The sequence below is a fragment of the Pinus tabuliformis genome, chromosome 6 (genome assembly GCF_031772625.1).
Source record: "Pinus tabuliformis cultivar Carrire ecotype Pingquan chromosome 6, CPIR1, whole genome shotgun sequence".
In the NCBI taxonomy this organism is placed as follows: domain Eukaryota; kingdom Viridiplantae; phylum Streptophyta; class Pinopsida; order Pinales; family Pinaceae; genus Pinus; species Pinus tabuliformis.
In genome coordinates this window covers 1567073562-1567077004 of record NC_142292.1, presented here as the reverse complement: position 1 = coordinate 1567077004, position 3443 = coordinate 1567073562, and the positions used below count along the sequence as shown (strand labels likewise).

Genomic DNA, 3443 nt, shown 5'->3' with positions numbered 1-3443 from the left:
AACAAGAAATAACAATAAACCCTACTCTGAGTCCTGTCCTCCCTCACCCGCCTCCCCTCCCCAGCCTCGGCCCTCCTCTCTCCCCTCCCCCACTTGACCCCCGTGCCCCCTCGACCCTCACGCACCCCCCTCCCCTCCCCACCCAAGCCCCCAGCGAGCGACCAAGAGTCTGCAAACTGATTCTAGAAATCTGCCTACGGTCTCTTGGCTACTGGCTGGGGGCCCAAGTGGGTAGGGGAGGGGGGTCCGCAAGGATTGGGGAGTGGGGAGGGGAGGAGAAGGGAGAGGGGAAGTGGAGAGTGCAAGGGGGAGGGGAAGGGAGATGGGAGGTGGGACGAAAGAAGGGAGGGCCGAGGGGAGGAGGAGGGGACAGGAGGGGAAAAGAGAGGGTCGAAGTTAGCGGGTGAGGGAGGTGTTGGGGGTAGGGCGAAAAGGGAGCGGTAGGGGTGGTGGGGGGTGAAGGGGAGAGGGGAGGACCGAGGATGAGGAGGGAAGGATGGGGGGACGATTAATTTTTTTTTAATTGTTATTTATTTTTATTTTTATTTTTAATTTTTTTTGAATTATTTTTAATATGTTTTGATTTTTTAAATTTTTTTTATTACTATTACTATTATTATTATTATATTTTTTATATTTAATTGTTTTGTTTTTTTAATGTTTTTTTTCTTAAATTTTGTTTTTAAATTTTTATAATTTTATTTATTTTTTGTTATTTTCTTATGTTATTTCTTTATTTTTATAATTTTAATTAAAAAAATCATTCTTAATTTTTTTATTTTATTTTATTTTATTTTGTTTATTTAAATTATTTAATTTAAATATTTTTTAATTTTTTATTTTCATTAATTTTTTTTATTTTAATTTTTTTTTCTTAATTTCTTTTTAGTTCACTTTTTTTTGGTAATTATTTTATTTTATTTTTATTTTTATTTCTTCTTCTTCTAATGAGGTTTTCTTTTAAATTTTTTTTTTTAAACTTCAAAAAATGTTTTTAGATTTTTTTTTTTTTTTTGGTTCAATTTGGTTATATATATATATATATATATATATATATATATATATATATATATATATATATATATATATATATCTATTAAAAAATCAAAATATATATTTTTTATTTTTCTTTTTTCTTTTTCTCGTTTATTTTTTATTCATTTTTTTTTACGAGTTAATTTTGGTTTTTTTTTCACATTTTTATAAGTTTTTTGCTTCTTTTTTTTTCACTTTCTTTTTATATTTTTTTGTATTTGATTTTTTTTGTTTTTTTCCAAAGAAAAAAAACGAACTTTTTATTAATAAAAATAAAAAGTTGCAAGTATATGCGTTAAGCATTCAAATTGACTGTATGAAAATGGAACATACAGCCCGCAGGATACACTCCTGCCTACAAGCAAAATAAAGAAAATGGCTCTCCAGTTAACTGAAGAGCAGCCCTCAAAAACCAGCTGGCCTAAGTCTTCCTGCCCTTCTTTTTCTCCACTTTTCGCCAACCATCAGTGTTGAGCGTGGAGGCAATAATGGCGAGATGGTTTTCTACTGTGTTCATTTGTTGTTCCTTATCTGAATCTGATCCATCAGGACTCAGACTTCGTTTATTACCACTTATTTCCAGCTGGAGGTCTTTTTCCTTTTCCTCATTTATCTCTTTTTCCTTATTGTCCTGATCTTTATCCTTTGTTGTTTTATGTTCTTCCTTCTTTGCTGTATCTGCCTTCTTTAAAGCAGCATCTATATTCTGCCATCCTTTCGGCTTCCTTTGTTGTGGCTTGCTCTTGTTGAGGCTTGGACATGCATTATACAAATGACCTGTTTGTTGACATCCCCGGCATCTGAAAGCTGTATTCTCATAGTCCAAGGGTTGTTTCCACTGTGTATTATTGAAGTTCAGGATTATGCTTTCAGGTAGTCCTCGGCTAAGATCTACCTCGACACATATTCTGGCAAAGGTAAAAATCCCTTTTATATGTCTCTCTCCGTCTATCTTTAACATTCTCCCCAGGGTGTTTCCAATAGCTGTTAAAGCCTTTGAATGCCAGAAATGTAAAGGAAGGTTATGCATCCTAACCCATACTGGCATCCTTGATACCACCATGGTGTTGGCATCAAACTCAGGGAACCATGGAGTAATAAAAAGTCCAGCACTGCCCCAGAACCATGGCCCTTGGTTGAGAACTGTTTCCTTTTCTTCTTCTGTGTGAAAACATACTATGAAGAACCCCTTAGGGTATAGGTAGATTTGGCAATTTTTTGTCCAAACCGTGTGGATCCATTGATACAATGCATCAGTTCTAGGCCAGAAACCATTGAATCTACAAATAACTGCATTTTTTTGTAGATCTGAGAATATGTTATTTACCTCTGGTATGTCGATGGAGATGGAGGGGCTCTCCGGTATTTGATCTACAATATACTGCCCCTGGGGTTCAGTGACAGCTGTAGATTCTTTCCCCTTTCCCTTCACTGCTTCCTTAAATGTCCCTTTACTTTGCGAGCTAGTTCCAGCGCTTTCGGCACCCCCTCGTAACCTCATATTAAAAATGATTGTAGAGCCTGCCTGGATGTTGTATTCTTGCAAGGTTCTGCTTTCCTACAGCGATCTGCCCTCATATAAAAGGTGTTGTTCCTCAGCCGGGTAGCCAGACCGTTCGGCGATTTTATTCTGCAGGTCTGAAACCCTGTCACTGTCAAAAGACCTGATCACGATTGTATTTCCTTTTGGCGTTTTTACAAAAATTTGCCCACCGGGTCTGGCAGTCTGGGATGGCTCTATTCTTGTCAGATCTGAGCCATCCCATACCTTATCTGATCTGTTAAAAAGCTTAGTTTCCTGAGCGTAGCTTTGGATCTCACTTCCCTTACGCAGTTCCTTTGTTCTTGAAAAGGGATCCGTGGGAAAAAAAATTGATTTGTTCCCTGATCCCCGCTTTAGTACTGCTCGGATCCAAAACCTATCCTGCAGCCGCTTCTGAAGCACCGTCAGGTTGATGGCGATGTCTTGGAACCGGAGATCCATCTACGGGCTAGCGGCATCGATCATATGCCAGTCCTGTTCCTTTACATTGACTGTTATTACAGTATCCCGATCCCCACCGATAAGGGTTCCCAGATCCGACCAGTATAGGGGTCGATCCAGCAAACGAATGTCTGAAGAGGTGAAAACTAAGCTGGATCTATGCATCAAACCTCTTATCAGAGGGAAAAAGGCCCGATCAGTCCTCGAAATCCATCGCCTGAACCGCTGCATGCCAGGATCTGCGTTTAAGAAATGCTGGTCTGAAAAAACCTTGACGATTTCTCCCTGGCCCTGGCTGCGTTTGCGTCGTCCCCGGCTACCAGTTTGGAGCGCGCCTGCACTCTCGTTGAGCTCAGCCCCAGTTTTCCTCGCGCAAACCCTCGCCATCCTTCCTCCTATGCAGTACCACATATTTGATTTTTTT

General features: G+C 39.5%; 1 protein-coding gene across 1 annotated transcript; it reads right to left on the bottom strand.

Annotated features, from left to right (window-relative positions):
* Positions 1–2593: 2593 nt before the first annotated feature.
* LOC149264750 (uncharacterized) lies at positions 2594–3019 on the bottom strand. The gene has a single exon (XM_089400638.1). The coding sequence runs from the start codon at positions 3017–3019 to the stop codon at positions 2594–2596; it is 426 nt and encodes a 141-aa protein (XP_089256764.1).
* Between the last annotated feature and the right edge of the window lie 424 nt (positions 3020–3443).